At 41.2% G+C, this 17,703-nt stretch overlaps 1 protein-coding gene across 3 annotated transcripts in view; it reads right to left on the bottom strand.

Moving 5' to 3' along the window:
- The window catches only part of LOC131668616 (hemicentin-2), a 153,653-nt gene that overhangs the window by 90,239 nt on the left and 45,711 nt on the right, over window positions 1-17,703 (bottom strand). For 2 of the 3 annotated variants that reach the window (XM_058942943.1, XM_058942942.1), the window contains one exon: window positions 13,492-13,527. The exons of the other annotated variant lie outside the window; for it this stretch is intronic. In XM_058942943.1, coding sequence (XP_058798926.1) covers window positions 13,492-13,527 — 36 coding nt within the window. The remainder of the gene's footprint in view (window positions 1-13,491; window positions 13,528-17,703) is intronic. 3 annotated transcript variants of the gene reach the window in all.

Raw genomic sequence — 17,703 nt, forward strand, 5'->3', positions numbered from 1 at the left:
ATTGCATATTTCTGCGATTTAAAACAAAATCCTCGCTATTTGTATGCGACTTAATTAATTATACATGCTGTGGTGTACATACACAGAGGCATATATATATACATATACATATATATAATTTTGTTTGTTGGCAACGAGGCGAAATTTTCGTTGCGGACATAATAACGTGCACTCAAGGTAATAGCTTTAATGCACTTAGCAACTGACACTGTCTATTAAATACAACCGCCGGGCGACGTTGTATGTTACGTCACGTTACCTGCACACCTCAAATTTTAAATGTAATTAAGCGGCACACAATGTGTTGCTATTAATAATTGCGACGGTTTTGAACTAAATCTGCATTGATAAATATGTCTTGACGATAAATGCTCTCAGTTTTAGAATTGTGCACAAAAGTTTACTGCTCTAAGCATTTCAAAACTTCAAATCTGGAAGGAAAAAAGTGAACGCCGCTCTTCTATTTTTTTTTCCTCGCCATTTTCGCGGGAAATCCTATTTACAACTGTTTGTTTCCGGCGAAGAGAGCGAAACTTCGCGGTTACAAACTAGTGGCTGATCGCCGTCCGCCCCGTCGTCCCTTGGTGCCTCTCAAAGGAACAAAGAAGCCTCCCGGGGTTGAACGTTCGCGCGGCTCGAAATCTGTGTGAGGGATGTCATTTAGTTCCTAAGGAAATTCGAGAGAGTAGAAAAAGAAAAGTAATTTGAGCTGCGCAGATTTTTCTCATTCCTTTCTTCGTTCTCTTACGTTCAATTAAGAGAAGAAGAGTAATGAGTTTCAAGTGTGTTCAGTGATTAAACGAACGATATTAATGTCTCCTCGCGGGCTTTAATTAACTGACGGACTTTTCGTGCAAGGATTTATAATGGAGAGGGATAATTCGAGCAGGAGGTTTTCCATCGGGTCAGTTATAATTGAATATACAAACGAACAATAGGTCGGTGTGGGCGAAAGAGAGCCAATTTATTCGGTTATATATACTGCACCTGCGTGTGCAGTATTAATGCATACGTATTGCCGCGCTTTGGATAATTGCGGTTTGATTGAACCATCTAGCTTATATGCACCGCGACGATCAAAAGATGTTACGGGAATATCGAACTTGCATACGCTATACTGGCAATCGTTGCCAATCACTGGCTGTATTAATTTCGATGAATGCTTATAACACGTACACTATATCGATAACAACGACAGGCGAAAGTACGGTCACATCGATTTTAACGTTATTCTTGCGATATTAAAATTCACATTGCATATACCCCAATTGGAAAAAAGCTCAAACTTGAAGGTAACCTGATCTAAAAAAGACTATTATAAATTTATTAGATATTTCTAGCAATAAATTGTCCATGGGCTTGATACAAGTATTTAAATACCGAACATCATTACTCCGAATCGGAATATTTTTAGCATTCACGTTCGAATACCAGAGTAGAATTGTATTTCAATTTTGAAATGACATATATAATCGATAATAAAGTCAACCAAAACATTAACAACATAGTCAAGCAAAGGGTTTTAATCCTCTCATCGAACAAAACAATTTTCCTCAATAGAAGCATAAAACACCCCTTCTATTTCCGACGTATACACAATGGATCGTTTTTTTCTCGTTTCTTCTCTCGCTCAATGAACGGCAGTGGATTTACAGTATAGTCAATGGCATGCGACAATGCGTACTATCGGCTTGCCTATAAAGCTAACGCTGTATACATGTTCTATGATCTCACTCTCTCCCTCTCTTTCTCTACCGTGGAAACAGCACATTGACCAAGTCACAAAAAAGATCAAAAAAGTGTTGCATAGTTTGTGCTTTATAAGCTTACACCAGGCTAACACTGCATAGCAGATCAGTAGAGTCTCTGATCCAGCCGTATCTGAATATACTGCATGATAGTGTTCTTGGATACGTCTCAAGAATAACAAATTAAGCTGCAGAGACTTAGTAACTCATGCATTCGCTGTATTTTTGGTGTCAGGAGGGATGAGTATATCACTGCCTACAGGAAAGACCTGGGTTTGCTTCACTTTGATCTTTACAGGAACTATTTCATTTCCCTGCTGTTGTACAAAATCATTTATATGAAAGGGTGTTTAGCAGAGTTCTTTTTTGCATGCAAACCCGGCTTCTCTGGTTGGGGGGAACGACCCGAGCTCAACAATCTCAGGGTAAGAACTGAGACTGGGTCTAGATCTTTTCAAACCTCTCATGCTCTCCTACGCAGCTGTCTCCCTTCATCTCTTCGGCATCTGCCATCACTTGCTGTATTCAAGGATGGGGTACAAAAATACTGCCTTGCCCTAGACCTTTGAGTCTGACTATTGACAATGGCTCACTCTCTTTGTTATATTGCGTACATATATATGTATTTATTTATTTTATACTACCAGTTTCTCTTTAAAGCAAATTATGCTAGTCTTACTAAAATGTGACAGAGTATCTAATTTTCATTTTCTCTGTTTATATGTTTGACATGTCTTCACGACTCTTTCATCACAAATAACTGACTAAGGATAGTTCTACACAATACTTCAATTTTCAATATGACAGGTCATTGACCAAAAATGTTATGTTATTACATACATGTATCTGTTTCTCACTTTGCGGTACACCGTAAAGGTCTATCAGTCAATCATTCTCTTGGTTCGCATTAGAAAAAAAGAGACAAAAAATCATGCCTACGCTCCGCAGCCGCGGTAATCGTCCTTTACAAATGCGTCTCTTAAAATTCGATCAACGCGCGCTTCACGCGACGCCCTTAATTTTCAAAAGGGGGAAAGAGACGCCGCGCCCACTCTCTCTCTCTCTCTCTCCAATAAAGAAAGCTACCGCACGGAATTCTAAATTTCAGCCCCGACCCTCGAAAGCAGACAGTGTCTGCATATCGACTAGCCATAATATTCATCGACGCCTTATACTCCTAAGATTTAGGGCTTATTGACAGCACCAGTGACTTTCCTGTTGAATCGCCAGTTTTTACGTTCCATTTGCTTCCATACACACGCGCGCGCGCATGCGAAATACGTTAATCCAAAAGGATAAACTTTATCACAAGAAGAAGAAAAAAGTAAGAAGAGAGCGAGAGAGAGAGAAAGGGATCGAAGAGTGAAAAAAGATGAGAGAGCATATTCTTTCGGAAGAGTAGCGAAACTTTTCTCACGGCTGCTGCTGCCAGAAGTCCGAAAAGGCTCTCGAATAACAAAGCTCGCGAGCGAGGCGCGCTCCAATTCCAACGCCCGCGCGCGTATGTATGTGTGTGTGTGGGTGTATGTGGGTGGGTGGTGTCTCTGAATGTGCAACCGACGAGAATTTTGATTCTTCGCCGTTACTTCGGCGAATATCCGTCCGGCATTTTTTTTCTTTATCTGAGAGATTGATCGACGCTCTCTCCGACGAGAAAGTTTTACTCGGTGCAATATCGAGTTTCTTTGTATTCTCTGTAGTTCTCGCTAACGTGGAAAAGTATAAGTTTTGTAAATATTTCGTTGTTTTTCTTATCGACGCCGCTACTTTTCAATTGCTACGGTGGACCGAGCTGTCGTCACCCTCTTAATATCGTCATTGTCTGTCGAAGCAATTATATATTTTGTCCAGTAAGCAGGATTCCTGCCAAACTGCAATTAATCATAACCAGGCTGACCGTAAAAAAGAAGGGTAGCTGTAACGTTAATCGATCCCGACGTCTTGCAAAGTCATCGCAAGAAAAACTACCAGTCTTCGCGCTGTACAAAATCCAGTAGTTTTAATGCAAGAACTTAAAATAGTGCAGCAGTTTAGCGTGCGCATAAGCGTGTTGCCAAGAAGAAAAAAGCGTAAACTGGCAATTTGACGGTAGTCGCAATTGCCGTGTGGAATATTCGCGAAAGAGAAGCAACAGCAATCTCTCCGGAGGAGATTTAAATACTATCATGCCGAGAAAGAGAGAGAGAGAGAGAGAGAGAGAGATAGAGGTTGAGACTGTCTCGTGGGAAAAAAGGAGAGAATTTACACGGGCAATTGCGAAGCGCGTCATCCATTACGCGCAGCAAATACGTCTCGAGCACCTTATCGTCGTCGTTCCTTTTTTCTCTCTCTCTCTCTCAAGCCCAATTTTCCCTGGAGGGTTAAGAGACAGATACCGAAAGGCCTCATCCCCTCCCCCCTCTCTCTCTCTCTCTCTCCCAATATCTTTTTATCGTCTTCGATCGTCGTCGTCGCCGTCTTGTTTTTTTACTTCAGAGTTTGGCGCCCAGACGTTTCTCGCATTGTTTACCACGGACAATGCGCAAGACTGAGGAGCACAAAAAACAGTTCCACCGTGATCTATCAACAGAACCTCCTCTGCCGAAACACGCAAAACACCGTATTAGCCTGTCGGTGTTTTTTTGTTTTTTTTATTCGTTGTTTGCTGCTGTATCATACAGATGTCAGGATTAAGGTTTTATAAACGATATTATTTGCTACTCTATTCAAAGCACAATGCGACCGCACAACTTTGGGTCTCAAGACAAACTGCTTTGGACAAAAGCAAACTATAAATAGAACAAAGCACAGCCAACCAGATCTCGAAAGAATTAAGTGCCTCATAAAGATGCTTATCCAAATGGATACATTCGTGCTGCGCATTCTTCAATTTATCCCGCCTTGATCAAGGTGTTCTCTCTCACATAAAATTCGATGAATCTAACGAAAACTTTTTGAGTCAGGATGAAACGGCATTTATGTAACAATATAATTACGTCACGTCTGTATCTCTTCGTGATTCCAAAGAAAAGATTTTCATTCTCGTCAAAATTCTTTTATAAAGCATTATGAATAATTTAATTACAGATCTATATCTTGATCTGTGGTAGCAAGTCAATAGGGTATAAGTCACTTAAAGATGATTTTCAGATACTAACGTTCGAATCTCTAATATTAATATTTTGCGCCACTTTAATGGAAATTCCAAGTTCGCAATGCTATATCCTCGAAAGCAAAATATTATAGGAGATTTTTAAATATTAAATTTTATATCAAATTCAGCCAGTTTAAAAGAATATTAAAAAAAATAGATTTATTGGAAATTAAATATGTTATTTTCAGAATTGTGTGTTAATCAATACCTTCTCTAATATCAAAGAATGTTTCGTTTTACAAATACGAAAGTAATGTAGCTCACTTTTTTTTTAAACTGAACTCAATTCTTATTCGATTTGCTACCACGGCATTGCAATCGCAAGCTCAAATCGAATATAAACGCACAGTAAAAATAAAAAATCAAAGAAGAAGAAAATTTGGAAGCAAATAAGTGACCGCGGTCGAGAAGAAAAGCTTTTACGGTTGAAGCTGAAGGAACTTGAAATGTTGAATGGCTGAACGAGAGTGTGCGCGGATACAGAACGACGTGAATAGAATATTAAAGGTAAGTACATACTCTCGCCTGCTCAGAGCGCGAAGTAATACATTTGCCTTGGGCCATTTAATTCTCTTAATGCCGAGAATAGCTCGTGAGATTAAACGTTCGCTTTAAGTGAATCGCGATAAGTCAATCTTGGACTACGCTGCTATTGCTGGCTGGAAAAATGTGAAACGACAGCGTCATTTCCGCTCAGTATGTGTATTAGCTCTATTAATTAGCCACGTCTACAATGACCAATCGTTTTTTGCTTTATTTCATTATCCTTGTCAAACGCACCAACACGCGTCTTTCGCATTTTAATTATAAATACACTGCACGCCGACGACGGCGACGTCGCTATACGATTGTACGTGAGGGTAGCTAAGTTTCTTGCGCACCTTCAAAGCCTGCCTACGCCGCTAAATGAGTTTTCACCGGCTCTCCTCTAGGAAGCAACTTTCTCTCCTAAAGAAGTTTCGAGTGGGAAAGGAAACGACGACGAGTAGAGTGTAGGCTATATCCTCTCTCTTTCTCGCGATTATAACTTGCTGTGTCGCCGCGCGCGCGCGTCTCTCTTTTGTACCTCAGAGATCGTGAACTTTACTTCTCTGCCCCTCCTGAAAACGTCAATTTAACTTTTTTTTCTTTCGCCCGCGAACCGTTTACAAATTATTACCAACCGATCTGTAAATGACTTTCTAATTAAAAGACGAATTGTACGTTATTATTGTTGAATTGGATCATCAAACTTAAAGTCGTTCTCTTTACTGTATTTTAAGAATGGGTCTGACAAGAAATTTATTTGCAAGCACCAAACTACAAATTCGCCGCACCACCAGATAAATTCAAAACAATTAATGTGAGAGCGTTTCATCCCATCTCTACTCGTCGAGCTTGTAACATGTCTATGACGAGCAGACACTGCCGCATACGAGAAAACTTGTATAGATTTACAATATTAATCTGGTTTTCGCGATACCCGTCATGTCGCAGCGTCGATGCTATTCGTCCTGACCTCGTAGATCCGATCGTTGTTCCTTGACCACTCACTTCAGCAGTTCCACTTGAATGCTTTTTCTTTACCCATTTCGAACGAATTTTCCGATTTTCACCGCGCCTTCTCGTGTCTCGTTGCAAATTCGTCGAATACTAGTCTTTAAAATATAGGAATAGTTGTTGTTAACTATATGATAATGAACTGTAGAAAGAAATTCGTTCTGTTGGAGAATTTTGGTTGCAATCAAACATTAATACTACGCTTGGTGAACCCTCAATCACCGTGATGTTTATTAGCAACCTCTTTCTGATTAACACTAGTGGCTGTAATAGCTATTAACGCAAACAAAAGCTACTGCTGTTGCGTTGCAATTTTACCACCACCAGGACAGTACGATTCTGAATAAACGTAAATGTACACACAGATAAAAAAACAAGAGAAAAATCGTCGAATCAACACAATTACCAAGAGAAAGAAAAAAAGAAACGGAAAGCTTCGATTAATTTACGAGCGACGAAGTCCATTCTTCCTCTCTCTCTCTCTCTCTCTCTCTCTCTCTCTCACGCGTAGGATTTATTATCAATTACAAGGAAATGCTGAGTATCGATGTTTCTCTTTTTTTCTCTTCTCTGCCGTATAGCAGTGAGACAGCGAAAAAAACGCCACCGACGCTCGTTAGACGTCGCGTAGATTCTTTGTCTCTCACTCTCTCTCTCTCTCTCTCTCTCTCTTTCTCTCTCTTGTACAGATGCAAAGAGATTTATCGCTGAGATAAAGGAGAGATGGTAAAAAACAAGACGGCTCACGCTCACCGCTCACGAAAATGCAAAGTGGCTGCCTGCCTGCGAAACGAATCCATACCACTGGATAAAGGTGTTAGAAGCAAGGGCTTTTCGTCGTCGTCTCAGTTAATTTGACTTTGCCTCTGCGAGCTGTAAGTAATGATAAAGCGAGCAGCACGGAACAAATAAAGGAAAAGAAGATTTCTTTTTTTTTTCTTTTGTGCCCTTTTAATGGCTTTATTAATTATACAGCTGTTTCTTTGACAATACGCCACCGTAGTGTCCAAAGTCACTTTGCGAAACAACGTCATAAATTAAGCTTTCTTTTACTGCTTGTTTTATTTTTATTTATTTATTTATTTCCTGTATTTAATTGAAGAACTTTCGTTGCTCGCATGTAATTGAGTTGCCGTTATACGCAAAATTCAGTCCGAACGCGAAAAAAAATAGCAACTTTTCGAAAATTCATCAATTTTCAGAGCTTAAATAATGGGCTTTTATTGCGTTATGAAAAGATTGTAGCTCTGAATAAGCGTTTACGTTGAGACATTTGTTTCAGCGATCCTTTGTACAACAACTAGGACAAAATTTGTAACAACTTTGTTATTACTGAAGACACTTTTACTTTAACTTAATTATTATCATTCAGGAAAGATACTGAATGACAGTAATTAAATTAAAGTATAATTTGAAATCAGCAAGAGGTACACGTATTGATACTGCTCGCTGGGTACAAATATTAAAAGCTTCTTCGAAATTGATATTATATCGTAGAAACTGATCTAAAAACCATACTTAGAGACTCAACGAAATAAAACATCAAAGATCACACAGGTACAACTTACTATATTTCTATTCGCAAATCTACAAGGAATAGAGTGAAGTGGTAGTATAACTTGATTTTAAAAAATCTTAGTAGGTGTCGTGGGTATGCTGTTGGCAGCTGCTTCGCAAATTTATCAAAGCTTTGCCATATTCGAAAGAGAGAGACAGAACGAGACAGAGAAAGAGAGAGAGAGAGTAGGGGAAGCGACTCTTCTCATTCCTCTACACGTGATATACCGCCGTCGTCTGCAACAGCTGCGCGTTCTTTCGATACATTCGAGGACAAGAAAGAAAGTTCGTTGAAGAAGAAGAGAAGGTATAGGGATACCAGCTTTTCCGATACTTCTAATATCTTCGTCCTTGTCGTCCTCGGCGTCCTTTGCTGATTTTTCCCTCCTAAAGTATATATACACATACCTTCATTTTTTTTTCTCAGTTGTACGTGAGAGATGAGAAATCGCTAGGAGAGGGTAAGGCTCCGACTCACGTCGTTCTAAATGAGTTGCACGCGCCCTATCGGTACATTCGACTTCGTAATATTTACTCACCCTCCAGGCATCTCGCGCTTTCTATATTTACGCTCTGCAGATGGAGACGTTTTTCTTTTTCCACGTGACGATGAAAGATTCCACATGCGGTTTATCAACAGAGAGATTGGAAAATTTATCAGTGAAAAGACAGCAGCAAATGTTCTAATAGTTAGATCTTTGTTCAGTTAATAATTGAATGGCTGCAGATCGAGCTTTGTTAGCTATATCACATTAGAAAAATTGCAAGATTGATAAATTAATTACTGTCCCGTGATTGATGTTATTTCTGGATTTTTATTCTTACCTCTTCTTGCTCGATTGCTAAATTTACATAATTAAAATTTTCTCTCATAATATCGCGCTAAATGCTCGCTACGTCTCGAAAGATTAATGAAATCTTCATTTTTAATTGTTAAAGTAATTAGCTTTTACGTTCGCTATCTAAAAAAAAAGAGCGCTGTGTTTTCGTTAGATTATTATTCTCCTTTTCCATAGAATCAAACAACGAAAAAAAGAGTAACCAATCTGCACACATGACGGAAACTCGTCCAGTCAAAAGCCATAGAGAGTAAGTATAACATTCAAACTCTCGACATTCATCTCCCTCTCTGTCTGTCTGTCTGTCTGTCTGTCTGTCTCTCTCTCTCTCTGTCTCTCTGTCTCTCTGTCTCTCTGTCTCTCTGTCTCTATTTCGGACAATGCATTTCTACCACGGGGCAATAGTAGTGGTTCGACATTTCCGCACGCCTCGCGTTTCCTTCGAACTGTCAACCATGAACGAATGATGGATGGATCGTAGGAAAAACTCAGCCGCAGGAAAAGGAAACAAAAATTACACGCGCGCAATTAAAGAATGGAATAATTCAAAATATTTGCCAATGCATGAAGTGAGTGAAATTTTTGGCGCATGTACAGTCCAGTGTTGGTGGCTAATCGCGTTGACAACAACAGGAGGGCAACTGATTATCATGACAAAAGCGCCGGCTAGGTGATTTACGCGTGTTTGCCAAGCTACGTAAACACCATACGAGAAAGCTCATGATACATGCTAATAATACGCGAGAAGCTTGCACGAGGCACCGAAAAACGATTTCGTTCGTTGCGAGCGTGCCTAAAACTCTCATTGCGTGTACACTCGAGGTAAGCACGGTCTGCATTTGTTTATTTACAATTTGCATCGCATTAAGCAAGCTCATCTACTTGAATGCGATTACGACCAATTAGTTTGTCGACTCTCTTACTGTCGAGGAGCTTGATTGAAATTTCCGGATTCTGGTAATGACGCTCGATTACAACTATACTTGGAGTGCTGCTACCCATCACATTTATTTCGACTCCTTTACGATTGAATGAGAATAGTTCGAAAAATCAAAGCAAACAAACATTCATTGACTCGAACAAGAAACATCCTCGCTAGTTTATGTACACGCGTTCGATGTACACGCACGCAACATACTATTTTATACATTACTAGAGAAACCGAAACGAGGATGCACAAATTCATCTCGATAATTTGTAATAAGCTCCGACTATCAATATTGAAACAGAACACTCTGGCGCCAAACACGCCAGCAGCGAGTTCCAATTCGCAGAATAGAAATCATACGCATACATTGACGGTGATATCTAACGCGATGAAATCATTAATTAATGTCATATACACGCGCCAAACACGCACAACAAAGTTTTAACAAAAAAAAATAGCAAAAGAAAGAAAGAAAGAAGGAAAAGGAGCGTAAGGGCTTACCGCAAAAGAGAGACGCGACGCTTTCGTCCGCAAATAAGATTACCTCGCGTGCCAGAGAAAATACAATACAAAACGCGCCGAGCGCACTTCCCTTTTACGCAATAAACGGTAAAAGCGCTACACCCTTCTTTCCCTCCCAGGAAACAAAGACACAAGTGCATTAAACGGATTTCGCATTCGCGCGACGCGCGCACACTAACAAAAGCTTCCACTCTATCTTTCAGACCTGAGCGCTCTGCAGTAGGTTTTTTAAAGTCAAATTGATGCGTTTCCCGAGCGACTTAATTGTTTTAAAAGTGTATACGATGATGGCAGGAGAGCAGCTTATCGAAATGTCGAGTAAAAAAGCGGACACCTTGAGTACATGTTGACCGAGTTTATTTAGGCGTCAGCCCTATGTGTAAGAGTCCCTATGCGGATACTTTGGAATGAGTAGTTTATTAAGGATAACCGCGCAACATTTAGCTGTATAAAGGAGCTTAAGTACATACTGCCGATTTACATTCATACCGTTCCGCAGAGCAGACTTAATGCGAAGTTCAGAGTTGCTTCGACTTTATCGCATATTATAATTACACCCAGGCTAAGCCGAGCTTCTGACAATTTTATAGACATTTCGGTTGCTGTATTATAGTATCATTTGAAAATTCATTACAGTATTATGCCATGCAGACAAAAAAATATTTCCGCTACAGCAAACCGTAGGAAATTTGCAAGCTCCAGATGCGCAAGCTTCAATAATATACCCAGAAATTAAGCGACTTTCAAAAAAACAAACCGTACCCCTCGAAAGAAAAGCGACATGAAACCCAGCCATTCGAAAATTTAGATCTCAACAAAACTGTTTTCTTCACAGAGCGAAAAAAAATACAAAAGTCAACTCGCTTAAAGCAAAGCACCGCGGGAGCAAATATGCTGACAATACATCGCGCGTAGCAATATGTTTTTTTTTCTTCTCTCTTCCAGAAGCGAGCAGTAGCAGCAGAGTACAAACGAGGACATCCAAGAGTAAATACACGCTCGGCTTCATCTCTGCGGACATGTGTGTGTCATCGATCCTACCGCTGTGTGAAAAAAAAATACCAGACTCAAAGAAATTGTTTCTATGTCTGTTTGCAGACACACGACGCTATATATCGCGACATGCGCAGACGAGAAGGCAAACTAATCAGACTCTCTCTCTCTCGGTTTGTGATCCCTACGGGACGTGCAGTATAATTTAAAGTTTCGTCACGGGCTGAGATTTGATTTGCATTGCTCACACCTCATCAAGTACGAAAGAGGACGCGCGCTTTTTTTTCGTACCCCAACGTAATTAGAATCTAATAACAATAGTCAACAGTAACACGTGTGCCCAGAGAAGTATCATGCATGATTCATACTTTGATATCGTAACGACTTGGAAGAGTACAAGGGGAATTATCAAAGTTTTGTTCGTCAGTGACTTTTTCCATTAAACCGTTGGACAAAAGAAAAAGTACGTGATACGGAAATCCAAACTTATAACTGCACTCAAGTTATTAACTGCCATCAAAGTATTTTTCGAATTATGAGTTTAAAAATATTTTTATCATCTTTTACTCGCATTTAACTGTATCAAATATCATGTTAATTTCATGCCAGTACAAATAAATACAGTACAAGTAATATTATATAAAAAAAATACAGAAGGAAATTCGATTTTCCAATTGAAAGGATATCAATTTAGTTAATTAACACTTGAACGTTGTTTAATTAACACATACAATTCACGCAGCTTTTATTCGTCATTTTCAACGCATAACTTTTATATATTTAGCCATTCGTATAAGCATACAGCGTTTATATCAAACAGCTTTTAATTCGATTCATTATTTCGCAAAGTCAGACTCGTCGTTGGGTGGTGCTTTAATTCTCGCAAACAATACGCGCGTTTCGAAACAAAAGACTGTACATGCAAAAGCGTATACAGCTTCCATGAATCGAGAAGAGAAGAATATAAGGACTTTTTAAGTGGAAAGACAATTGTCGTGGAAAAGAAAAGTAAGCTTGTCGAGATTGCCACGCTCATGTTCATCAATCAGCCGACTGTCATCGGTAATAAAGTCGCCAAATGAAAATCGCCGATTAGCCACTAAAAAAAAGATCCGTCGATCGTCGCAACGAATGAAACAATCGTCGCGAGTTATTATATCCGCGAGAGATTTGCTCCCCCCCCCCCCCCACACGAGCGTCGCGCGCTGACTATAAATCCTCGTTCGGTCCGAAAGCGTCAACGAGTCCATATAAAAGGCGTCGCACATAATATCGAGCCGGTGGCTAGCTGGCGCAAAAGCGACAGATTTATAGCTGGAAATGCGCGTGTGCGCGCGGGGCTTTTTCCTGCCCCTCCGTGCCCAAATTGTGATGCATGAGCGGCTTTAAAAAGGCCACCACCAACAGCGCCACGTGCATTTTGTATATATAGCGTCACACGCCCGCGCCGAAAATTTAGATATTCGTCACTGCCAGACGCCAGCCGGCCGTAACGAGCGTCGCGATTTTGCAGCGGACAGTATACGCTACGCTTTTCGGGGCGCTATTTTGCGTACGCGTGTATGCGGTTAGCCAGACGGAAGCGAGCCGTGGCCGTGTATATGGACCGTTTCTCAATTTGCTGCCGAGCTCTTTTTTTCGTTTGTTGTTTCCCATAAGCTTGTTGGCGCGGAACAAGGCCAGTAACGTACATGTTTCCGGCCGACGCGCGCGCACGTGCCGCTGACGGTTAAAGGGGAATCATTTGGCCTTGAGGAAGCTCCAAATTTGACGGCTGCGTCGTCCTTTTTATTTCGATAATTTTATCGCGCGATCGTTACACCGCGGCGACATCACACCGGGAGCCGAACGTCGAAGAGCAAGCAAGGAGCCAATCTTCCGGTCCCTCTTAAAACGCTGCCTCCTCCTTTCACAGCCGAGCGCATGTTTAGTCGCACATGTCCGCTCTCGTGCGATCGTTGCGAGGGCAGGCGCGTGAAATTGTCGCGCGAGACACCCTCCCCGGGCCTCAGCGAGGGTAATCGCGTCAAACAGAAATTGAATTTTCTTATCTGGCGCGCGATATATAAGCTCTTGGATGAAACGAGAACGCGCGGGCGTGGTATATTGTTGCCAATTCGTAGGCAGCTTCGCGGCAGAGTGATCGATGTGCTTCGAGGGAAATTCATCGGCAACTTGATTACGCTGCTACTCCGGTGGGAACCAAGATGGAAGAATCGGTTGCGTACTCACTCGTTCGTGGCGATTCGGTGGACCGCTGCTTCAGGCCTGCAAAAGCAAACAGCGTTCATCAATAAAGTCTCGATATAGATGTTCAATTAAAGCTCGCTGGCATGCCCGACAAGCCTTGTGCGCCCGCGTATGCTAATTCCGACATTCCCGTTGCGAGCTTTCAGCCGCAAAGTATATGTTTTAAAATATAGCCCGGCGTATCGCGGACGAGAGCAGAGCTCGAATTGAAAGTTTATTGATGCGTTTGTATGTGGAGCATTTTGGCATACAGCTGCACTGCGGTTGCTGCAGCTTAATGCTAACCTAATACGAGTATGTGGCTTTTACGTATAATATCACTCTAATAACATTTCCGGATAATATCCTGCCTTACAAGCTTTTATCGCTGAACGGTAACTTGCCGGGAGCACAATATCAAAACTAGCCTCACGCTCCCCTACCAGTCAACGTTATTAAAACGAAAATTTCACCTCTGAGTGCCTGCGCGCTTACCGCCACTGTTCTCTCACTCTTGCCTAAGTCTCGTACCTCTATATTTCGCTGGGATATTTCGTTTCTGACTGTGTTGTGCGCCCGAATATTCTTTACTCAATTGCGATCCCCGTAAGGACTTCAGCGAATTTTTAAGTAATCCAGTGACCGCGTTACACATTGCTTCTTCGTACGTGATATAATGGATTCACGGAAAATAATGCAAACCGAAAATAATTAACCAAGTCCACATTCGTTATTTCTAATGCTGACCGTACATTTTCGTAAGTGAAGAATTCACTATGTGAACCAATTACATTCCAAATTATTCTTTTTCAATGAACAACTCCAAGGAATAGCGCTCAAATTAAACTGCAGTAATGAATTACAGTGGAGATATTACCGGCTGTACTATTTGTGAACATGTTGAATATGCTTATGAAGGAATTCCATCAATAAAACGCTGATTAATGCTAGCTTTATTCGTTCCAGTTATCTGTTGAACTTCGGGTTTGTATGAATAAAATCATCGCCACTTTACATAACAATAGAATTTTCTCACCCACTGACATTTATTACGTTATTTTTGACAAAAAATAACATATGTTTTCGTTATTTCTCGATCAAGAATCCAATAACGTTGCCGTTGCGTCATTTTCTAAATCGGTAAAAAAATTAGTGTGTCTCACTCCAATGTTTTTCGTCGCTAATTTTATAGATCTCCAGAAGAAAAAGACCGGTAAATATAAATAAATTTTCGAGATTGAATAAATTCGAGTTGTTTCACGAGATGTGGTTTACAGTATCCGTTTAGTGATAAAATTACAAAAACTAGTTACACTAACAAGGAAAGAATAATAAATATCTACTACAGCGCAATAGGACGCAAGCTCTGTAACTAAATGCATTAATCTTGTAAGGTCCGACATTACGAGTCGTTTGGAAGTTTTACTTAAAGCGTAGAAGCTTCAAACCATCAAAGTTACTCCGGTCGGTTATCATCGTGCGGCGCCTCAAAGAGTCAAGAGTCAGCTAAGAAACGCTAGTCTCTCGCGCTAATCCTCAATTTCCATTTCTTAAGTACTTAATTTCACTTGAGGCAAATCGATGCAACGCCAGCTAGGGAAGCTTTTAGCGAAATCGCATTGGAACTTCTACATCAAAAACTTTGCGCGCGCTACTTGTTAAGTCAACGTCATCCGCAGTTTGTTGGTGAATTACAAGTGTCGCGCGGGTCCTGTATAATAATAATAAAAAAAAAACGCTCGCCCATACTGTAAGAGATTTGCGCGAAAAGCTGACAACTTCTACTTTCTCTCTACTGCTCTCTTCCATGAGATTTTCGATGCGCATTTTCATAAATGCCCTCGGCTCGCCCTCCCTAACTTTCCCTTGAGCGACTGCCTCTTACAGCTTGTTTAATCCTTCACGAAGGCACTTTCTTTCCAATATCTCCAGCTTCGAAAACTTTCGTACTTTTGCGATTGTCTTGCCGTACAACCAGTGTCTCTTTCTCGATGCAGAATGCATTTTCATAATCAAGGAACCCCGCGAGTGACCAATAAACTAACGCGGATTCATCCCGAAATTATGATTTCACGAGCAACAGCGGCAGTAGGATGACGTTCGCATTATTAACATTTCGCGCGAACATTCTAGAAAGTGCTTTGAAACGCGGATAGTGCCAGAACTGCGCGCGGTTGCGCGCGCACGTGTCAGGCAAACTTTTGGCGAGTAGTGCGGTATACAATTCAATTACTCCCGACGACTACCACTAATTATGGAACACCCGGTAATTAGCATCGCCGAAATTCCGCAAACGTCGTCACAATAATAACGTCATCTGCAGAAAAAGAACCAAGCTCCCGGAAAGACCGTGTAATTAAATTGAATATACATCCGCCAGCAGCGGCAATCACACTCGACATTCTCTAGCTCGCGCGAGAGAGTCGAGCCATAAAGTAAGCACTATACGAGCGCCGCAGTACTCGGTAGAGCAGGAAGAAGCTCTCGACAGATAAGACGAGAGAGAGAGGGAGAGAGAGGAACGTGGCTTTACTACACGTACATATACATACGACTTCTGTCGAAAATAGCGAGTATATAGATGTTCGAACGTATGCGTGACAATTGAATCTGCATGACAATTAATCGCGCAGAAAGAGAGAATATTTTCACTGACACGGTTTTTGCTTTTTTTCATCACATATGCAGCATTGTGCCAGTACGCCAGAAAGATTTTTTTACATACAAGTGGACGAATAACGAAGCGCAAATGAACAGCTGTAGATGGAGGATCGTTAAAGCCCCTGGCATAGCTGCTGCTCGACGGACTGAATGGGAAAAAGGAAGGACGTCTCCTCTCTTCTTTTAATTAATGATTCGAATCTCATTTATCATCAGGGAGAGAGAGGAATTCTATCTGCTTGCGAGAGAGTGAGAGAGAGAGAGGCCCTTGTTAACAATGCTCGGTTTATATCGACGCGCGCTCAACGAGCGGCTACGATTAAACATTCGTATTGCGTCCCGATTTCTAACCACTTGAATTTCCACTTGCGCAAATATGCAAACACGACTTGTCGATACGAACTGGTTTATTCGATCGGCGTTCACGTACTTCATCTCCTTTTATCCCGGCCGATTTTAGCCTCCGCGAGACGAATTCATCTTACTTTCAATTAACGACGAAAAACTCGCGAAAGCAAAATAACTTTTCCGCGATAGCCGCACAGAAAGGATGAAAGAAAAAAAGCATAACTCTCTTCCGCTCTCGGCCCCATTCACAATTTTTCTTCGTGCGGGCTTCCTAGCTTTTCATTAGCCCAGGCGATCCTATCAAAAGATAATCCAATTATTTTTTCCAAGTTTACAGAAGAAAGGAAAAAAAAGAGAAGAAGAAAGTAATGGCGGGTTCATTTTTAGTAGCGCGCATCCATCCGCTTTATCCTCTCTCTTTCCTTTTGATTAAACAACTCGAAGATTAATTTGCTGCGTTGGCTTGGCAGGTACGTACAAGAAATGCCGTTGCCGCGAAAGATATGCCAATTTGCATCCGCGAGTAGCCTACCACGCTGGAATTGAATAACTGAAGAGAGCGGCTCGTCGGCTCGTGATCTTCGTTAGGCCATCTTTCATTTCCGCTCGAATGCAGACACTGTGCACTGCCGTAGCTTCGATAAAGCTACACGATAAATCACACTAGACTGGCGCTCAATTCGGACGCACACACGTGGACTTTGGATGTGTATAAGACGCACGTGTAATCACTGTCATGTGTGTTCACTCGAATAAGTCGTGAAAAATGACACGTCGGACGGATTGCTATCATGCCACGATGATACATAATGCGTGCATGTGCACTGATCGTTAACGTCGCGAAGCACATTATGCCAAACTTCCGATCATTAAAGCACCCGAGATAGGCAATAGTTACAAAGCTTATTTCTCTGTACAGCAAGAAATTAAGCCTTTACTTTTGTTTTTATTTCGATGGCGTCTCGTCGTCGATTACCGTCAACAGCTTTTTCTAAGTCTAACAATCAATTCTCTATGATATTATCTTGTCGTTCGAAATCAGAGGTTGGATTATACAATGAAATTAGAGGGCAGGAGAGCGGGGCTAACGTCAATGGAGCTCGCGTGCAAGCATATGCATATATCGATTTGCCCAATCTGGAAATCACACATTTTCACGTTGATTAGAGAGAGAGAGAAAGAGAGAGAGAAAACGAAAAAGCACAC

Source organism: Phymastichus coffea, unplaced genomic scaffold, assembly GCF_024137745.1.
Source record: "Phymastichus coffea isolate CEN01 unplaced genomic scaffold, Cenicafe_Pcof_1.1 PCOF00081, whole genome shotgun sequence".
NCBI classification, from domain to species: domain Eukaryota; kingdom Metazoa; phylum Arthropoda; class Insecta; order Hymenoptera; family Eulophidae; genus Phymastichus; species Phymastichus coffea.